This window comes from Dendrobates tinctorius, unplaced genomic scaffold (genome assembly GCF_039654945.1).
Source record: "Dendrobates tinctorius isolate UK_male_01 unplaced genomic scaffold, ASM3965494v1 ptg000126l, whole genome shotgun sequence".
NCBI classification, from domain to species: domain Eukaryota; kingdom Metazoa; phylum Chordata; class Amphibia; order Anura; family Dendrobatidae; genus Dendrobates; species Dendrobates tinctorius.
This window is the reverse complement of record NW_027361794.1, coordinates 2,381,637-2,402,076: the sequence shown is the minus strand read 5'-3', so window position 1 is coordinate 2,402,076 and position 20,440 is coordinate 2,381,637. Positions and strand designations below refer to the sequence as shown.

Genomic DNA, 20,440 nt, shown 5'->3' with positions numbered 1-20,440 from the left:
GTGGAGAGTCTGGCACAGTGTTCATCACATTATAACTGACCTTTAAAGTTTTCCTTTATTTGGTGTGGGGTGTCTGTGGTGTTAGTTTTGGTGGTATTATGGATCCTCTGAGCAGGTTATCAGTCTCACCCAGATGATTCAAAAATTGTCGGTGGAGCAGAGAACCCTGGCTCAGTCTCAGCAGCAAGTTCAGGGGGAGGTTGCTGAGGCTGTTCAGGGTGCGTTTTCCTCTGGGGCTTAGGGTGACAGCGCCAATGTTGTGTCCCTCACCCCTGAACCACCAGTAAAATTATCTGACACTTTTTTGGGGACAAGAAGAAGTTTCAGGCTTTCAGAGAGGGGTGTAAATTGTTTTTTTCACTGCATCCCCGTGCTTCAGAGAATGAGAGTCAGAGGATGGGAGTCATAATTTCTTTGTTAAGGGAGGCTCTGCAGGCTTGGGCTTTATCTCTCTCTCCCACGACCCCTGAAAGAATGTCAGCGGATCACTTTTTTGAGGCCCTTGGGCATATATAAGATGAGCCTGATCGTGTGCATCTGGCTGAGGTCATGGTTATGAGTGTTGCACAGGGGAAGCACTCTGCTGAGTGGTTTTCTCAAAGTTCAGGCGTTGGGCTTCAGAGATATCATGGAATGACGCGGCCCTCAGGGGGTTTGTTCCGCCGGGGCTTTTCTGAACGCCTGAAGGACGCATTGGCGTTACATCCACCTCCAGACTCCCTTGAAGACGCTATTACTCAGGCTGTCCGCATGGACCGAAGACTCCGTGCTAGGGGGATGACAAGTGAAGAATGACCAAAATACTCTATTGCTCAACACGACTCTCCCATATTCCTCTATCAATTCAAATGGCCTGAGTCATGGCGTCCCACAAGGAACAAGATAGAGTTTGCAAAGCCAGAGCATCCATGAGAGTATCTAAGAGACCTCTGCGAACAGGTACATAGGAGCTGCATCATTCTGCAGCACTTCAATGGACCATTGCCAGAACTTTGAACTATAATCCTTAGCGGTGCAGACCCCCTGTGTAAGATTCATGATATTTGGCTTCGCAATCTGGATTATGTCTGGTTTGTCCTAGATCATCCCTAAGGGGTCAAAAAATGCGTGAACAGAAAACCGATCTGGAGCTAGTGGGAATAAAGAAAATGTCCAAGTCTGAGGGCACCCTCACAGTAGGCACATAATTCCTAGAAGACCAGGATCGTAAGGTAAAAAAAAGAGTATTTAGCTCTCCTCGAATACCCTAAACTGGTCTTTCTTCCCCGAACATTTATCAGGTAGTGCAACTACTGGTTTGAGAGAGACCACCTGCACATCAGAAGGTAATGAAGTCAAAACTACAGTCGGTAGCAGAGAGGTTCTTCTAATGCTCCCTGGCCAGATCCTGGACCATCTGGGTCAGATTTGTCACCTGATCACAAAGTGTATGAACTGTATCCATTGATGGGAAAGGGGAAAGTTATACACAAGACATAATGTGATACTAGTCACTACTCACGGACAGGACATGAGGCAGGGTACTCAAATGTCCCGGGGTCAGATACCAAGAGAGCATGTAGTAAACTAACGGGAAAAGACAAACGTAAAGTCAGGTCACGGTCTGATGTCAGAATACCAGGAAGATAGTGGATCAGAGCAAAGTGGATAGGAAAGCAGGTGGTTAGAACGTGGTCAAAGGTCAGGTAGCAAGAGATCAACAAACAGCACAAGGCACACCACTGAGCAGATACTACATCAGGTAGAGGTCTGGAACTGACAGCTCAGCTAAGTAGCTGAGAAATCACCTGGAATAGGGAAAACCCAAAAGAAGCTCAGTATCAGATTAGACAACTGAGTTGTCAGTCAACGCACCAAAGACACACTGAGCGGAGGAACCGTGACATTCTGATGTTTATAAAAAGTTGATTTCCATGGAAAACATTTCTTACATTAAGAACATGAAAACTGTTTCTCCTGTGTGTGAGATCTCTGGTGCCTAATCAAAGCTGATTTCTGGCTAAAACATTTCCCACATTCTGAACATGAAAAAGGCTTCTCCCCTGTGTGACTTCTCTGGTGAATAACAAAATATGATTTCCCTGTAAAACATTTTCCACATTCTGAACAGGAAAAAGGCTTCTCTCCTGTGTGAGTTCTCTGGTGCTTAATCAAATCTGATTTCTGGATAAAACATTTCCCACATTCTGAACATGAAAAAGGCTTCTCCCCTGTGTGAGTTTTTTGGTGCCTAATCAAAGCTGATTTATGATTAAAATATTTCCCACATTCAGAACAGGAAAAAGGCTTCTCTCCTGTGTGGATTCTCTGGTGCTTGACAAAATTTGATTTCTGTGTAAAACATTTCCCACATTCTGAACAGGAAAAAGGCTTCTCCCCTGTGTGGGTTCTCAGGTGCTTGACAAAATTTGATTTCTGTGCAAAACATTTCCCACATTCTGAACAGGAAAAAGGCTTCTCTCCTATATGAATTCTCAGGTGCTTGCCAAAATTTGATTTAAATGTAAAATATTTCCCACATTCTGAACAGGAAAAAGGCTTCTCCCCTGTGTGAATTCTCTGGTGATTAACCAAATCTGATTTCTGTGTAAAACATTTCCCACATTCTGAACAGGAAAAAGGCTTCTCTTCTATGTGAATTCTCAGGTGCTTGACAAAATTTGATTTATGTGCAAAACATTTCCCACATGCTGAACAAGAAAAAGGCTTATCTACTATGTGAATTCTCAGGTGCTTGACAAAATTTGATTTCTGTGTAAAACATTTACCACATTCTGAACAGGAAAAAGGTTTCTCCCCTGTGTGTGTTCTCTGGTGATTAACAAAACGTGAATTCTTTGTAAAATATTTCCCACATTCTGAACATGAAAATGGCTTCTTCCCTGTGTGACTTCTCTGGTGCAAAACAAAATGTGATTTCTGTGAAGATGTCAGCTGTCCCTCTGATCTCCTGGTGCAGTCACCTAGTGACAATAAAACATTATTATTTTTGAATAAAATATCCTTGAATTTTATATTTTTGAACATTTCTACTGAAGCTGTCCATAAAAATGTCAAGTTATGTAAAAATATTGAATTATTCACCAAGACAATGACAACTCAGCATAACAGAAAACCTCATAGCATGAATCAGTGGAGTGGTGGAGTTCAACTGTTTGTTCATTCTGCCTCACAAATAAGGAATAAAAAATAACCAAACAATTTTATATAGGCAAAAATAATAGCAATAAAAACTTCTACTCATCTTACAAAAAACAAGCCACCACTTGGTCCATCATTTGTCAATATAAAACCAGAGGCTTCCACATTATTAGTGGCTTAAAGGCTCTTGAAAAGCAACATGGCTTTCATAAATCAATCCAGCTATATCAGGTCTCCCAAAGTTAAATCTTCCCCTCACTTCTGAGTCTTGCAGTGTATTTGGCATTTCTATAGCAAGAAGAACCCACTTAATTTACAGTGTGTGTCATGTCTCCTGGAGCACAATCAGGCCATTATGTGTTGGGCAATAAAATGGCAAATGTGAATTTTCACTCTCCAACATCTGCTGCATACTAATTTCCAGAAAGTGGCTGTGGAGTCAAAGTAGTCACTACTCCTATAGATTACTTGATTGAGGGCTATAATTTCCAAAATGAAGTCACTTTATAGGGATTTCTACTGCTTTGGTTTTCTGCCATTTTGTCATATTAGTGCTTCTGCAAATTATGTGTCCCATCTCCTCTGGAACCTGCCCCTACGACGTCTGATTCTGTTACCAGGAGCTTCTGTATTCATTCTTCAGGTGGTGCTGGTAATAGAGATGTTGGAACCAGAAGCTCTGGGAGGTGCAAGATCTGTCCAGCCACTAAGATTAGGGTGCCTGGGATCAGTAGTACCATCCAGTCTGGCAGTATGAGTGTGTGTGCTGTCCAGCTGAAGTAATCTGATCCCTGCTTCCACCATCTGGAAAGCACCACACCCTACTAAAGCTAAAAGCATATTGCCGGAAGCTGCCAGATACAGGCTTGTTCTCCTCTGGTTCAGTCCTCTGTGCTCAGCTCCCGGCTTGTGTATTTGTTTCCTGTTGTGACCTCGGCCCATTTACTGACTGCTCTTGTGTCTTCTGATTTTGTATTTTCTCTGCCCTCTTTGTTCTGCTCCGACAACCTAACTATTCTTCCCATTTCACTCCACAGAACAGCAGGTAACGGTGTGGCCCAAGCCTAGAGGTCTCTGTGTAAGTGCAGATCCTTAAGAAGAGTTAAAGGGAACCTGTTAGCAGGATTGTGCACAGTAACCTACAGACAGTGTCAGGTTGGCGCCGTTATACTGATTACAATGATATCTGGTGAAGAAATCCCTCTTGTGGTTGTTCAAGCTTTATTTTCAGCTTTGAGTTAATGATATGCTCGTGCTTCAGGGCAGGCTTCATGTGGTGCCCTGATTAGGTATTCACAATGCAGACTGCTGACAAACGTCCGAGAGCTGCTATTGCGCAGGTGGCGCCATCTCAGAGGAGGAAATTCTTTTTTTTCCTCTAGCAAGATGGAGCCGCCAGAACCTGCACAATAGCAGCTATCGGATCACATATATACACCGACAGCTGCTACTACACATAAGCGGCGGGCATCATTTTAAAAATGATTTTATTTTGTACTATCTGGATAACCTCAAGCACATTTATTAACTTAGTAAACATATGATTAAGCTGCAGCGCAGGCGACAAGGCTGACACCTGCCTGCAGAAGGTTTTTTTTTCTTCCGCATCTATATATATATAATCGTCTTATTCTGTCTGTCTGCAACTGAAATCCCGCGTCGCTGATTTGTTGCGGCCGCAAGGCCTCAACCAATCAGGGACAGGCGCAGTGCGCAGGCGCAGTCCGGAATTGGAAGGACACATGCCACCACTACTGGGACCGGAGGATGCCAGGAGTGTGGAGAGGAAGGAAAGAGTCCGGGGGCCGTCGGAAGGTGAGTATATCACTTTCATTTTATTTTAATCTCCCACTGGCCATATTCTAGAGTACCAGATGTTTTAGAATCAGGCCACCATCTAGTGTACATATATTCATTAGGTAAACTAGGTGGCAGGTCAGTAAGGGATCAGTAACCTGTCAGCAGTCTGCATTATGAGTATCTATTCAGAACACCACATACCCCAATCACAGCTCCCGCCCCGAAGCACGAGCACATCATTAACTGAAACTGAAGATAGAGATAGAACAACAACCACAAGACAGATTTATTCAACCAAGTTATCATTTTAACCCCTTATGGACCAAACCACTTTGTAGGTTAATGACCAGGCCTTAATTTTGAAATCAGACTACTGTTACTTTATGTGGCTGTAACTCTGGAACGCTTCAACGGATCCCACTGATTCTGAGAATGTTCTTTTGTGACATATTGTACTTTATGTTAGTGGTAAATTTATTCGATATAACTTGCGTTTATTTATGAAAACAACGGAAATTTGCCAAAAATTTTGAAAATTTTGCAATTTCGAAACTTGAAATTTTTGTACCCTTAAATCAAAGAGTGATGTCACACGAAATAGTTAATAAAATTTCCCATATGTCTACATTACATCAGCACAATTTTGGAAACCTAATTTTTTTTTTGTTAGGACGTTATAAGGGTTAAAATTTGACCAGCGATTTCTCATTTTTCCAACAAAATTTACAAAACCATTTTTTTTAGGGACCGCCTCACATTTGAAGTGAGTTTGGGGGGTCAATATAACAGAGAACACCCCAAAGTCACACCATTCTAAAAACTGCACCCCTCAAGGTGCGCAAAACCACATTCAAGAAGTTTATTAACCCTTTAGGTACTTCACAAGAATTGAAGCAATGTGGAAGGAAGAAATGAACATTTAACTTTTTTTCCCAAAAATTCTACTTCAGACACAATTTTTTTATTTTGTCAAGGGTATCAGCAGAAAATGAACCACAATATTTGTTGTGCAATTTCTCCTGAGTATACCCATTTGTGGAGGAAGACCAATCTTTAGGCACATGGTAGGGTTCGGAAGGGAAGGAGCAACATTTGAGGTTTTGAATGTCAAATTGGCTGGAATCGAGAGCGGACGCTATGTCGCGTTTGGAGAGCCCCTGATGTACCTAAATAGTGGAAACCTCCCGTAAGTGATCCCATTTCGGAAACTAGCCCCCCCAAGGAACTTATGTAAATGTGTGGTGAGCACTTTGAACCCCCAAGTGCTTCACAGAAGTTTATAACATAGAGCTGTAAAATTAAAAAATCATACTTTTTCCACAAAAATTATCTTTTTACCCCCAATTTTTATTTTCCCAAGGGTAACAGGACCCCAAAATTTATTGTGCAATTTGTCCTGAGTACGCCGATACCCCATATGTGGGGTGGAACCTCTGTTTGGGCGCATGGAAGAGCTTGGAAGGGAAGGAGTGCCATTTTGGAAGGCAGACTTTGATGGAATGGTCTGCGGGCGTCATGTTGCGTTTGCAGAGTCCCTGATGTGCCTAAACAGTAGAAACCCCCCACAAGTGACCATATTTTGGAAACTAGACCCCCCAAGGAGCTTATCTAGATGTGTGGTGAGAACTTAGAACCCCCAAGTGCTTCACAGAAGTTTAGAGCCGTGAAAATAAAAAAATAATTTTTTCCACAAAAATGATCTTTTTGCCCCCAAATTTTTATTTTAACAAGGGTAAAAGGAGAAAATAGATCCCCAAAGTTGTTGTGCAATTTGTCCTGAGTACGCTGATACCCCATATGCGGGGGTATACCACTGTGATCGCCTTACTGCGATCTTTGGGAGGCAGAATGCACAAATCCACAAAAGGTGAAAAATTGGTTTTATTTTTTACGCCGTTCCTCGTGCGGTATTAGTGATATGGCGACTTTATTCCTCGGGTCGGTGCGATTACAGCGATACCAGATTTATATCCTTTTTTCATGTTTAGCTTCTGTTACACACTAAAAGACGCTCTTTTTCTAAGAATATTTTGTAAGAAGTTTTTGCATTGCCGTACTTTGAGAGCTACTGTATAATTTTCCATATTTCGGCTGACAGAATCATGTGAGGGCTTGTTTTTTGCGGAACGAGCTGATGTTTTTATTGGTACCATTTTCATGCACATTTCATTTTTTGATCGCTTTCTATTGATTTTTGTGGTGGCAGAATGAACAAAAACTAGCAATTCAGGATTTTTTTTTTTTTTTTGTCTCCGTTCCGCGTGTGGTAAAATTGGTAAGGCAGCTTTATTCTTCAGGTCAGTATGATTACAGAGATACCTCATTTATATAGTTTTTTTATGTTTTGGCGTTTTTACACAAAAACTTTTATAGAAAAAAAATTATTTTGCATCACTTTATTCTGAGAGCTATAACTTTTTTATTTTTCCGCTGATGGAGCTGTATGGTGGCTTGTTTTTTGCAGGACAAGATTGTGCATTCAGTGATACTATTTTTATTACCATTTGTCTTTTTGATTGCATTTTATTCCATTTTTCCAAGCGGTAAAAAGGATAATTTGCTACTTTTTTGTGTGTTTTTTTACGGCGTTCACTGAAGGGGTTAACTATGGTGACACTTTTATAGATGGGATTTTTACGGACGTGGCGATACCAAACGTGTACTTTTTGTTTATTTTTCTTTTTTTTTTTTTTACATAAAAATGTGTATTAGGGGATTTTTTTAAATTATTTTTTAATAATTTTTTTTACATTTTTTTTTAAAGTTTTTTTTTTACCTAGTCCCTTTATGGGACTTTCACTTTTTTTACTTTGGTTGTTGGTATAATACATTGCTTATGCCTATGCTGAATGCTTTTGGGACCATGCTGTGAGCATGGTCTCAGAGGCTTTCCGTAGCTGGATGACCTAGGGATTGCCATTACAAACCCGGGTCATCATGGCAGAGATCGGGCCCTGCGATTACATCGCGAGGACGCCGATCAGAAGGCAGAGGGAGCCCCCGACCCTCTGCCTCCCCCCAGAACGCTGCGTTTGCGCCCAATAGCAGCAATCAGGGGGTTAACAGCCAGGGGCGTGCGCGGACGCCGCTCCTCGCTGTTAGTGCAGGAAGCTCAGCCACCACAGCACTGAGCTCCTGCACTGACCGGGAGGTAGATGCTGAAATTTCAGCATCTCTTGTCCGATCATGCTGTGATCGGTCAGTCAGATTGACTGACCAATCACAGCATTCTGGGTGCGGGGACTGACGGCACGGGTTCCCACACCTCTTTCCGTGCCTGTCAGCTGTCGGCACGGAACTGTCACTGCGTGTTTACACATAGTGAAAGTTTAAATGCAAGATGGACACAGTCCTTCCTGGTGCGGGAAATGACATCCTTGGACGGTAAGGGGTTAATCAGTATAACGGCGCCGACCTGACACTGTCCGTAGGTTACTGTGCACAATCTTGCTGACAGGTTCCCTTTAAAGAATGAAGTGTAAGACAATCCCTGCAATCTGGAAAATAGAGCAGAGAGTACCGATCTTGCTCATGGTGGCCATGGTGGCCATATTTTAAGCTGCCAGGTGACCATGAACACGGCCCCCAATATATTTTGTCTGCAGCCTATTCCAGCAAGGTCTGCATTGAAATAGCTAAATGCCGCTCCTTCAATTTTTAACTCTGCCATGTGCAAGGTATTGTCGGATTCAAGAGAAGTTGGAAAATAATTTTTAAGGTTCACTAATTTCTTATTATCCTTTGTGAAGAATTCCAAAGTTATCACCACATAAAGTGACACATGTCAGATTTGAAAACCTGGTCCTGATTAGGATCACAAAACTGGCTGCGGGAAGAGGTTAAATCAGAGTATTTTGGGCACCAACTACTGTAGTCAAAAACTGTGACTATAGACAATAACACATCTACTGAAATGATCAAACCCAACAGTCTTCCTCAGTAAAGAATGAGTAACTAGTGGTGAAACCTCTCTGGGGTAATTAGAGTATGGGGCTTGTTGATTCTTGGCAATCTAAACTTTCGTAAGAGCCAATATTTTTTGTCAGATGAATTTCAAGAAGAAATATTAGACATTTAAACAGAACTTTTTAAAATGTTGCAGAGCTGATGTGTCTTAAAAATTAGATCTCGTACATTTGGAAGAGGAAATAGAGACCTGTTTTATGGACTACCAGGGAGTTACAGACTGACATGAGTGAGGCAGTACAATCCCACCACAATTAAACTATCATATAGAATGGACCTGTAACAAAAAGACAGAATAAAAAAAATGTTACATCCCCAGCAACAAGGTATGTGTGAGTGAAAAACTCCAACATTAAACCGGAGTTGCATTCATTTATGGTGGATAATTGGTGCTACTATGAGTCCTGACCAAAAGAAATTGAAAAGTCAGGATAAAGGGAAACTGTTATTGTACAGAAATTCACACTCGGCCTCACTGCACATTTATTGTTACCGATCATAAAAGCGAAGTTTGCCCAGAAAGACTGGACCTGGTCTTGTAGGGATCATATGAGAACATTCAGCAGCACAGAAGGGAGAGAAGGTAGATTCATCCAATAAGATATCAGGGATCTAGGAAGCCAACAGCATCATTACCCTCCGATTTCTCTTAGAGGCCATCATATTTTTCTTGAAGTGATTTTCTAAGTTGTCAACACATTCTATGTACGCTGTCATTTGACTTTGTAGTTTACAGATCTGGGCAGGTAAAGGTCAGCGTCTTATAATCCCAGGAGGTAGGTGGATCCTCCAGGTTGGAAGTTCTATAGAAAAGAGCTTTCATTGCCATAGTCACTTGAACACTTTTAGGTGGAGAAGAATGTTGTGGTCTAGAGGCAAAATGGTGATCGCACGATTGTAATACGGCCTGACTACAAGACCAATAAAGCAGCCACAGTCAGTGACTGAGTATACCGTGTGACTTCTCTGCATTTAGTGGTTACTACTCACCTGGGTAGTCATATGTAGGAATCTCCTCTGTACACCGCTCATCACCACTCACATATGTCTCTGTAGTATTAATATGGGTCAGATCTTCGCCCTGAAATAAATATTGTAAAAGTCACAGACAGATGGAGAAGTCACATCTATGATCAGCTCTAATCCTGCCATCTCCACCGTTCTCATTACACAAGTATAAAACATATAATACTGGTGGATAAAACAAGACTGAGCACAAGACCTTCACAGCCATCTACACATCATAGGGGAGATCTCCTGACACCTTCTCTCCATCTACCTGATGATCCTGAGGAACATTGGGATCTTCTTGTTTACAGTCCTGTGGAAGAAGAGGACGGGGACATCTCTCTGGTGTTGTCCTCTTACTGCATAGATCTGGAGGAAACACATACAGGGACTGAATTCATTTTTCACATACAGATAATTATAGGCCGTGTGTATTTAGTCCTGTCTATTACCTGGTGATGTGAGGGGCTGGGGAACCTCCATCATGACATCCTTGTACAGATCTTTGTGTCCTTCTAAATACTCCCACTCCTCCATGGAGAAATAGACAGCAACATCTTGACACCTTACAGGAACCTGACACATACAATGATACCGTCATCTCCCCGATCCCTTCACAGTGTTACTGTATAATGTCCCAGCATTCCCACCAGCGTCACCTCTCCAGTCAGCAGCTCAATCATCTTGTAGGTGAGTTCTAGGATCTTCTGGTCATTGACGTCCTCATGTGTCAGGGGGTGAGGTGGAGGCCCTAGGATTGGGCTCAAGAGTCTTCCCCATCCCTCAGACACAAGGTCCTGAGAGCGCTCACTAGAGGTCTTCTTCACTACTGTGTAATCCTGGTTATGGAGAGACACATTAATAAATCTCACTACAGACATTCCCAGAGTCCTCACCTCTCCAGTTCTGTCCATCTGTTATTCCCATAGATAAGAATGATGTAATGTGACGTCATCAGAATCTCTCACCTCTCCAGTAAGCCGGAAGAGGATCTCTAGGGTGAGGTGTAATATCCTCTCCGCCATTTTTTCTCTGTCCATATCCATCTTTGATGGGTAAATGAGGAAAATTCTCTTATATAGAAGATCTTCACTGAGAGGATCCGATATTGTAGAGACCTGAATGAGTAGAAGATGAGCCGATGTAACATCATAAAAATCCTGTGTAATAATACAATTACTGGAGATAATCAGGGAAACATATGAGGAGATTTATTATTTTACAGTATTTAGTTTTCTTCTTTACATCTACTAATAAAACCTATATATTTAGGCCACAGACAACAAGCAGTTTCTCCCTCGGAGTCGGCAGCTGAATACGTTCCTCATAGACTCATCTTCCATAACGCTAATTCTCGTCTCATTTCCCGACACTGGAATCGGCATTAGCAATACTGCAGGAGATATTCATTACACGGGACAGGAGAAATAACTACTTCATGATGAGGACGACATCTTCATCTTCTACTACGGCTCTAGAAACATATTTGGCCAGAGTCCGTCACTGACTCCATCCCCACCGGCCGTCTATATGAAGGTTTCCCGTCTTCCCCGCACTGTAATCTTCTATCACGTTAGATCTCAGGTCTGAGTCACACACAGAAGTTTCAGGCTTTTAGAAAAGATTTTTTGTTTCCACAAACATCATGGACATAAATGATCTGATCCCAAAGTCCCCATGTACAGTGTTTTATGGGGTTTATTTCTGGCCTTAGGCTTTCCTATATTACAGTGCTGTGCAAATTAATTGGGACAAAGCAATTTTTTAAGTAAAATCGTAAGTTGGTTACCAGTCAGTGATTCAAACCAGTTTTAACTGCTTTGAACAGGCACTCACACATGTTAAAAGCAGTTAAAACTGGTTTGAATCACTGACTGGTAACCAACTTACGATTTTACTAAAAAAAAAAATGCATTGTCCCAATTAATCTGCACAGCACTGTACAAGAAAAACACCAGAAAAAAAGTAGATATTAAAATGTTCCAAAAGAAAATTGGCTACAAAAATTCTTAGAAAAAGAAAAAAAGCTTGTAAAAACCAGAAGACACATATTGTTATTTTTTAGCATATTAAACATTTGTTTTAAAAAGAATTAACCCTTTTGGGCACTAGAACAAAGATGTACACCACAGGGACGGCACAGGAGCGGCTGCTACAAAAACCCTGACAGTTTAACCACTTACTGCTGTGAAAAGCAAACATGGCACCTAAGAAGGTGTGACAGCTGAATGCCCCCTCCGCCTGCAAGTACTCGATAGTACGGGGCGGCCCAGCTACTACGATACTTACATGCCTAATAGGCCGGGCCAGAGGCAGAGTCCAATAAGTTACTTTTTAATGCCCCCATATACATTAGACTAAAGATGCATGAAAGCACTGATTTCGGGGGGTTTGGTCCATTGTATAATGTATTTGGGGGCCACCGGACAAATGATGTCAGGGCAGAGAAGGATCTGGCATCCTGAATTTCAGAGGCTAATCCGTTTGTTCTTCCTGTAGATAATCCTCCGCTAGAGGAGTCTGGAGGCGTCTCTCTCATACAGACCACAGGAAAGCTGGAATATTTGTGCGTATGGGGGAGTCGGGAGAGATAGCCGTCTGCCAAATAACCGTGCAGCCAACACTTACTGTATATACATGAGTATAAGCTGACCTGAGTATAAGTTGAGGCACCTAATTCTGCTAAGGAAAACTGGGTAAGCTTATTGACTCGAGTATAAGCCAGGTATGCATTGTCCCCTCATCCCTATCCTGGTATGCATGGCTCCCCCGTCACTATCCTTGCATGTATGGCTCCCCCGTTGCTGTCCTGGTATGCTTGGCTCACCCCCTTCCATCCTAGTATGCGTGGCTCCCCCTCTCCCATCCTGGTATGCATGGCTCCCCCCCTCCCATCCTGGTATGCGTGGCTCTCCCCCTCCCATCCTGGTATGCGTAGCTCCCCCCTGCCATCTTGGTATGCGTGGCTCCTCTCCCGTCCTGATATGCGTGGCTCCTCCCTCCCGTCCTGGTGTGCGTGGCTCCCCCCCTCCCGACCTGGTATGCATGGCTAACCCTCTCCCTTCCTGGGATGCATGACTCACCCCCTCTCGTCCTGGTATGCATGGCTCACCCCTTCCCGTCCTGGTATGCATGCTTCCTATTACAAAAAAAATATCCTACTCACCCTCCTCCTGCGCACGCCCTTGCAGCACCTCATTCCGGCTTACAGCTGCTCTTCTTGTGCAGCGCAATCACGTTACACCGCTCAGTAAGGTAATGAATATTCCTTCCATGCCTATGAGAGTGGAGACGTGTGCATATTCTTTACCTTAATGAGCAGTGCCAAGTGATCGCTCAGCACAGTAAGAGCTGCCAGCATCGAGACCAATGAGACGCTGCAAGGGCATGCTGGATGGTGAGTAGGATGCCCTTTGGTAACCGGCGGCTGTGGGTGTCACTGTGTAAGAGAAATGTATATTCATTTCTCTTTAGCAGCGGGACAGTTACAACCGCAGCCGCCGGCTCCTGCCTCTGTCACCTGCTGCTCCGCCGCTCCCTCTTCCCCACTGGCTTTCTTTGACAATGACTCGTGTATAAGACGAGGAGGGCGTTTTCAGCACAAAAAATGTGCTGAAAAACTCAGCTTATACACGTGTAGATACGGTATCTCATGTGTATGGGGCCGTTAGTAATACACTGACAAGCAGTGATGATACACAGCTCTACAGTACTACAGGGCATCACCGGACAATCAGAGGCTTGTATGATGTATGATCGCACTGACCAATGGTATTTAAGTATAACCCCTCACGATCTTGGACGTATCCATATGTCTAGAATGGTAAGTACTTACCAACCCTAGATGTATAGATACTTCATATCTTTAATGCAGCACCGTGATGGCATTAAGGTGCCTGCTGATTCTCACAGCAGGGCACCGGGAGTCGTCGTGCAAAAAAAAAAAGGAAGATGACCTGTGTAAAAGAATGCTCCAAACTGCACCACACATCCATGGACTACTAAATTTATGTATCCAAGCTACACAACTTGCATAAGCCAACCTGATGCACTCTAAACTACTCACGTAAGCCAACCTGGTGCACTCTACACTACTCACGTAAGCCAACCTGATGCACTCTATACTACTCACATAAGCCAACCTGATGCACTCTGCATGACTCACTTATGCCAACCTGATGCACTCTGCACGACTCACGTAAGCCAACCTGATGCACTCTGCACGACTCACGTAAGCCAACCTGATGCACTTTACACTGCTCATGTAAGGACACCTGATGAACTCTAAGACTACTTGGCTATGTAAATACGGGGTCACTTGTGTGGTTTTTTACTGTTTAGTCACATCAGGGGCTCTCCAAACACAGCATGACGCCCGCAGACCATTCCATCAACGTATGCATTCCAAAACGTCACTCCTTTCCTTCTGAGCCCTTCTGTGTGGCAAAACAGTAGTTTTCCCCACATATGGGGTATCAGCGTGCTCAACAATTTTTGAGGTCCATTTTCTCCTGCTACCCTTGTGAAAAAAAGGAAGTATGGCCAAATTAAAATTTTTTTGCAAAAATTTTATTTTTTTTTATATTTTCACTGCTCAGCCTTAAGTTTTTGTGAAGAATTGGGGGGTTCAAGGTGCTCGCCACACATTTAGATAAATTCCTTGGGGGGGAGTGTCTATTTTCCAAAATTAGGTCACTTGTGGGGGTTTCCACTGTTTAGGTACATACTACCTGTATGCCTTAAAGCTTCTTTTTTGTTGTTGAGAAATAGCCTTTTAATCCATTATATTAATTAGTTCTTCCAGGCTCTGGGGCGTATGGTGCCTGGAAGGAAACTCTGCCTCCTGTGTTAATGTGCATACCACCCTCCTCCGCTGTGCGTCACAGTAATGTGCAGTTGTGGGCCGGAATCCCGTGCCTGTGCTCCGCACTCACGTGATTATGCGTACATTTTCTGTACAAGTGCAGGCAAGTCACTGAAGTAGCAGTGAGTAGACGGCGACTGCGCAGAAGAACGGTGAGGACACTACCTGTAGCAGGGCGGAAAATGTATGCATAATCGCACAAGAGCAGGGAGCAGGCACAAGATTCCGGCGCCACAACTGCACATCACATGGCACTGTGACATGCAGGGAAAAGGGGTGGTATGCAAATTAACACAGGAGGCACAGTTTTCTTCCAGGCACTGCATGCCCGGAGCCTGGAAGAACTAATTAACTTAAACGATTAAAAGTCTATTTCTCAACAAGACAGAAGCTATGAGGCATACATGTAGGACTATTTTGACAATGCTATCACCCGTATGCCCATAGTAATAGCTTAAAAGCATCCCAGGGGGTGACAGATCGCCTTTAAACCTTTGAAAATTGAGAAATGTTTAAAATTTTTGACTAATTTCTGTTTTTTTCACAAATAAAAGCAAGTAATATCCAACAAATTTTACCACTATCATGAAGTACAATATGTAACAAAAAAAAAATCTCAGAATCAGTGGAATCCGATGAAGCGTTCCAGAGTTATTAACTCAAAAGGGACACTGGTAGAAATTGTAAAATTTGGCCTGGACATGAAGGTGAAAACAGACTTGGGGGGTAAAAGGGTTGAAGCACCGAAATTTGGCCCACGGGGCCGCTCATCCCTACTCTTGAGCCAGTTTCATCATGATTGATGGTTTTTATAACTGCCTGCACTTGATGATTGACTTTTTAGATTCACTTACCTTCGTGCAGTAAAGTTATGATGGACTGTTTTAATTTTCAGACGAGCTGTCCTTTTTAATTTTACAATTATGAGGTAAATATGACATATTGATCTCTTATGGATTACATTTCTTAGCTGAGATGCAGTGATTGAAAAATGCCAATTCTGGCTTTTTCATTTTATTTACTTGGATGTTTATCATGTGGGTTTATTAACTTTACCATTTCACTGATTGCAACTTTATGGATGCAGCAATACATAATACATAATAGATGTCTACAAGGAAAAATAGCAGCAGAGTCCTAATGTTGTGAGTGAAATACTTTTACAAACAACCAGCCAAAAAGCCTCCAAATGTAGGAAAAAAAATAAAGCGGAAGCAAAACTTTCACGGAAATAGGTGAAAAAAATGGACTTTGGTCATGCAAATACATACGATGCTTCAGCTTCTGATTTGAAGCCTCTCTCACATGATACCCGGTGCACATATATGTGACAGTGCCATGAGTGCTTTATTGTATCAGTGTTAGCAAGAACTATCCATCAACCTCATTTTGCCAAAATGTACGCAAGCTAAAATCCTTCTGGGAAAGCATCTGTGGACAGATGAGACCAAGGTACATATTTTTGGTAAAGCACATCATTCTACTGTTAACCAAAAATGGAACGAGGCCTACAAAGAAAAGAGCACAGTACCTACAGTCAAATATGATGGAGGGTAAAAGACATTTTGAGGTTGCTTTGCTGCCTCTCTCACTAGGTGTCCCGATTGTGTGCAAGGCATTATGAAATCTGAAGATTACCAAAGGATTGTGGTCGCAATGTATTGCCCAGTGTCAGAAAGCTGGGTTTGTGTCCTAGGTCATGGGTCTTTCAGAAGGACAATGACCCCAAACACACTTCAACAAGTCCTAAGACATAGATGGAAATAAAGCCCTGGAGATTTTTGAAGTAGCAGCAATGAGTCCAGGTCTAAATACCATTGAGCACCTGTGGAGAGATCATGGGAGACCTGAAGCAGTTTGCAAAAAAAGAGTGGTCCAAAATTCCATCTGAGAGGTGTATTTTTTGTGTTGTTCCAAAACACACAAAGGAAATAAACATGAGTTTAACAAAATGTGTAATTGTTATAATTGTATGTGAGAAATAGTCCTTTTTCTGGAACCATTCCAACACTTTTGCCCATGGCTGTATCTATATGAATCCGCATTGTGACATGGATTCTTGTCTCTGACAGTATATGTAAGAATCATCTGTATCTCACCGATAGCGTATTCAATTCTGTTTGTTTCTTCTCTCGTTATTGTGATGAACTCTCAGGAGATTTCATTGGTCGGGAGCAAGAAATATCAGATTTATCTGTGCGCGACCGACAGCGACATCTCAGGACATTGTACAGTTGGAAACGAGGCAGCGCTTGCGTCATTCGTCAGACAGTGATTGTCAATACATTTCCAGATACAGAACCTTTATATTCTGCGCTGGAGACGCTCTCCCCTCTGGAGCGCGGAGCGATGTAGTGACCCCCGTCCTCATACAACGACCGAGAAATGTCCGATTGTGGGCGATTCATGTACAGAGCGGAGCCTCGTGTGTCCTATTGGGGGCAATTCATGTATGGAGCGGAACCGCGTGTGTCCTATTGGGGGCGATTCATGTATGGAGCGGAACCGCGTGTGTCCTATTGGGGGCGATTCATGTACAGAGCGGAGCCACGTGTGTCCTATTGGGGGTGATTCATGCACGGAGCGAAGCCGCGTGTGTCCTATTGGGGGCGATTCATGTACGGAGCGGAGCAGCGTGTGTCCTATTGGGGACGATTCATGTATGGAGCGGAGCCGCGTGTGTCCTATTGGGGGACGATTCATGTACGGAGCGGAGCCGCCTGTTTCATATTGGGGGCGATTCATGTACGGATCGGAGCCTCGTGTGTCCTATTGTGGAGGATTCATGTACGGAGCGGAGCCACGTGTGTCCTATTGGGGGCGATTCATGTACGGAGCGGAGTCGCGTGTGTCCTATAGGGGGCGATTCATGTATGGAGCGGAGTCGCATGTGTCCTATTGGGGGCGATTCATGTACGGAGCGGAGCCGCGTGTGTCCTATTGAGGACGATTCATGTAAGGAGCGGAGCCTCATGTTTCCTACTGGGGGCGATTCAGGTACGGAGCGGAGCCGCGTGTGTCCTATTGGGGGCTATTCATGTACAGAGTGGAGCCGCAAGTGTCCTATTGGGGGTGATTCATGTATGGAGCAGAGGTGCATGTGTCCTATTGGGGGCGATTCATGTACGGAGCGGAGCCACCTGTGTCCTATTGGGGGCGATTCATGTACGGAGCGGAGTCGCGTGTGTCCTATTGGGGGCGATTCATGTATGGAGCGGAGTCGCATGTGTCCTACAGGGGGCGATTCATGTACGGAGCGGAGCCATGTGTGTCCTATTGGGGGGCGATTCATGTACGGAGCGGAGCCACGTGTGTCCTATTGGGGGCAATTCATGTACGGAGCAGAGCCTCGTGTGTCCTATTAGGGACGATCCATGTACGGAGCAGAGCCACGTGTGTCCTATTGGGGATGATTCATGAACACAGCACAGCCGCGTGTGTCCTACTGGGGACGATTCATGTACAGAACGGAGCAGCGGGTGTCCTATTGGGGACAATTCATGTACGGAGTGGAGCCTCGTGTGTCCTATTGGGGACGATTCATGTACGGAGCCGCGTGTGTCCTATTGGGGATGATTCATGTACGGAGCGGAGCCGCGTGTGTCCTATTGGGGATGATTCATGTACAGAGCGCAGCCGCGTGTGTCCTATTGGGGACGATTCATGTACGGAGCGGAGCCGCGTGTGTCCTATTGGGGGCGATTCATGTACGGAGCCGCGTGTGTCCTATTGGGGGCGATTCATGTACGGAGCGGAGCCGCGTGTGTCCTATTGGGGTCGCTGCCCATGGTGCAGGGACAGCTGGTGTGACTGAGGGGGCATCTCCCGGGAAGGAAGATTAACCCCTTATGAGCTGGAGAACAGCGCAATCCCATCTGACAACTTCCTGTATACAGAAAAAGCAACATCACACAGAGGAAAACTGAGTGTTTGTGTATGAAGAATGTAGGAGTGTGAACAGCAGGAATCCTGACAGAGAACAGCGGGATCTGCATCACCTACCTCCACCCGCAAAGCCGCACTCCACATATATGGCTGCTCTGTGCGCACAGGACCTGTGATGAGGTCACAGGAGGGGAGGAGTCAGGGGTCACATGATCAGGGGCCTCAGTGTATGCAGGACTCTGCTGTGCTGGTTGTCATCGTGCTGGATGAGGGGAAGTTTCTGTGTGGGGTTGGGAGGGGTTTACAGGGTGGATGTAGCAGAGCCGTGTGTGCGAGGTGTACGGAGCGGAGCCCTGTGTGTGCGAGGTGTAGGGAACAGAGTTCCGTGTGTACAAGGTGTACGGAGCGGAGCCGCATGTATACGAGGTGTACAGAGAGGAGTCATGTGTGTACGGAGCGGAGCCGTGTGTGTACGAGGTGTACGAAGCGGAGCCGTGTGTGTACGAGGTGTACGGAGCGGAGCCGCGTGTGTACGAGGTGTACGGAGCGGAGCCGCGTGTGTACGAGGTGTACGGAGCGGAGCCGCGTGTGTACGAGGTGTACGGAGCGGAGCCGCGTGTGTACGAGGTGTACGGAGCGGAGCCGCGTGTGTACGAGGTGTACGGAGCGGAGCCGCGTGTGTACGAGGTGTACAGAGAGGAGTCATGTGTGTACGGAGCGGAGCCGTGTGTGTACGAGGTGTACGGAGCGGAGCCGCATGTATACGAGGTGTACAGAGAGGAGTCATGTGTGTACGGAGCGGAGCCGTGTGTGTACGAGGTGTACGAAGCGGAGCCGTGTGTGTACGAGGTGTACGGAGCGGAGCCGCGTGTGTACGAGGTGTACGGAGCGGAGCCGCGTGTGTACGAGGTGTACGGAGCGGAGCCGCGTGTGTACGAGGTGTACGGAGCGGAGCCGCGTGTGTACGAGGTGTACGGAGCGGAGCCGCGTGTGTACGAGGTGTACAGAGAGGAGTCATGTGTGTACGGAGCGGAGCCGTGTGTGTACGAGGTGTACGGAGCGGAGCCGCATGTATACGAGGTGTACAGAGAGGAGTCATGTGTGTACGGAGCGGAGCCGTGTGTGTACGAGGTGTACGAAGCGGAGCCGTGTGTGTACGAGGTGTACGGAGCGGAGCCGCGTGTGTACGAGGTGTACGGAGCGGAGCCGCGTGTGTACGAGGTGTACGGAGCGGAGCCGCGGGTGTACGAGGTGTACGGAGCGGAGCCGCGTGTGTACGAGGTGTACGGAGCGGAGCCGCGTGTGTACGAGGTGTACGGAGCGGAGCCGCGTGTGTACGAGGTGTACGGAGCGGAGCCGCGTGTGTACGAGGTGTACGGAGCGGAGCCGCGTGTGTATGAGGTGTACGCAGCGGAGCCGTGTGTGTACGAGGTGTACGGAGCGGAGCCGCGTGTGTATGAGGTGTACGCAGCGGAGCCGCGTGTGTACGAGGTGTACGCAGCGGAGCCGCGTGTGTACGAGGTGTACGCAGCGGAGCCGTGTGTGTACGAGGTGTACGCAGCGGAGCCGTGTGTGTACGAGGTGTACGCAGCAGAGCCGCGTGTGTAAGAGGTGTACGGAGCAGAGCCGCGTGTGTACGGAGCAGAGGTGCGTGTGTACGGAGTGGAGCCGCGCGTGTACGAGGTGTACGAAGCGGAGCCACGTGTGTACGGAGCGGAGCCACGTGTGTACGAGATGTACGGAGCGGAGCCGTGTGTGTACGAGGTGTATGGAGCG

At 45.3% G+C, this 20,440-nt stretch overlaps 1 protein-coding gene across 1 annotated transcript in view; it reads right to left on the bottom strand.

Annotated features, from left to right (window-relative positions):
* The window catches only part of LOC141047270 (uncharacterized), a 74,075-nt gene extending 55,179 nt beyond the window's left edge, over positions 1–18,896 (bottom strand). The window contains exons 1-7 of the mRNA XM_073542276.1: positions 18,782–18,896; positions 10,884–11,033; positions 10,575–10,754; positions 10,368–10,491; positions 10,187–10,284; positions 9,898–9,988; positions 2,007–2,963 (exon numbers count right to left, since the gene is read on the bottom strand). Coding sequence (XP_073398377.1) covers positions 2,007–2,963; positions 9,898–9,988; positions 10,187–10,284; positions 10,368–10,491; positions 10,575–10,754; positions 10,884–11,033; positions 18,782–18,808 — 1,627 coding nt within the window. The 5' untranslated portion in view covers positions 18,809–18,896. The remainder of the gene's footprint in view (positions 1–2,006; positions 2,964–9,897; positions 9,989–10,186; positions 10,285–10,367; positions 10,492–10,574; positions 10,755–10,883; positions 11,034–18,781) is intronic.
* Between the last annotated feature and the right edge of the window lie 1,544 nt (positions 18,897–20,440).